Source organism: Pundamilia nyererei, unplaced genomic scaffold (genome assembly GCF_000239375.1).
Source record: "Pundamilia nyererei isolate P.nyererei 1_Seehausen unplaced genomic scaffold, PunNye1.0 scaffold07108, whole genome shotgun sequence".
Taxonomy (NCBI): Eukaryota; Metazoa; Chordata; class Actinopteri; order Cichliformes; family Cichlidae; genus Pundamilia; species Pundamilia nyererei.
Genome location: NW_005194509.1, coordinates 1 through 1,030, shown reverse-complemented (window position 1 = coordinate 1,030; position 1,030 = coordinate 1). Strand labels below are relative to the sequence as shown.

Here is a 1,030-nt window from a genome sequence, read left to right as displayed (position 1 = left end):
AGAAAACTTTGCAACTTCTTCCGGGTGCCGGGCACAGGCCACTCCAACACAGCTTTGACCTTAGCCGGGTCCGCTCACAACCGGCCCTGTTCAATGATGAAACCCAGAAAAGAGACAGTTGAGGCATGAAACTCACAGTTTTCCACTTTACAACAGCCGATTCTCCAGCAGGTGGTGCAACACCAGTCTCACATGCTTAACATGCTCAGCTCTGGACCTGGAGAAAATCAGAATGTCGTCAAGGTAAACGAACACGAAGTGGTTCAAAAAATCTCGTAGGACGTCATTTACCAGGGCTTGGAAAATGGCAGGGGCGTTAGTGAGTCCGAACGGCATTATCAGGTACTCAAAGTGGCCCAGATGGGTGTTGAAGGCCGTCTTCCACTCGTCCCCCTCGCGGATGCGGACCAGGTGATAAGCATTGCGGAGATCAAGTTTGGGGAAATGGGTGGCTCCTTGAAGGAGTTCAAAAGCTGAGGCGAGCAGAGGTAGAGGATATTTGTTTTTGATAGTGATCTTGTTCAGTCCCCGATAGTCAATGCAGGGGCGTAGGGACGCATCTTTCTTTTCAACAAAAAAGAAGCCTGCACCCAAGGGAGAGGTGGAGGGACGGATGATGCCTGCTGCCAGGGAGTCGGTAATGTAGCGCTCCATAGACTCGCGCTCAGGTTTCGAGATACTGTAGAGTCGGCTATTGGGCAAGGGGGCGGCTGGGAGCAAATCAATCCCGCAGTTGTACGAATGATGGGGGGGCAGCGATTGGGCCCCGTCTTTGCTAAAGACTCGACCTAGATCATGATTCAGCTGGCACGGTTGACAAGTCGAGGCAAGTGGGCGGCCCCGCAGGATCGTCTGACATGCAACCCGGCCCTGCAGAGCGTAAACACTGCTCATGGCAATGGGTGCTCCACCCTACGATACATCCCTTGGCCCAATCAATCTGTGGATTGTGTCGCTGGAGCCAGGGGAATCCCAAAACTAAGGGTGTGTCAGGTGCCTTGAAGAGAAACAGGAACATCTGTTCAGTGTG

General features: G+C 52.9%; 1 protein-coding gene across 1 annotated transcript; it reads right to left on the bottom strand.

Annotated features, from left to right (window-relative positions):
• Window positions 1-147: 147 nt before the first annotated feature.
• On the bottom strand, window positions 148-894 carry LOC106456091 (RNA-directed DNA polymerase homolog). Its single transcript, XM_013908264.1, has one exon. It carries the CDS (start codon window positions 892-894, stop codon window positions 148-150), a length of 747 nt encoding a protein of 248 aa, XP_013763718.1.
• Window positions 895-1,030: the final 136 nt, after the last annotated feature.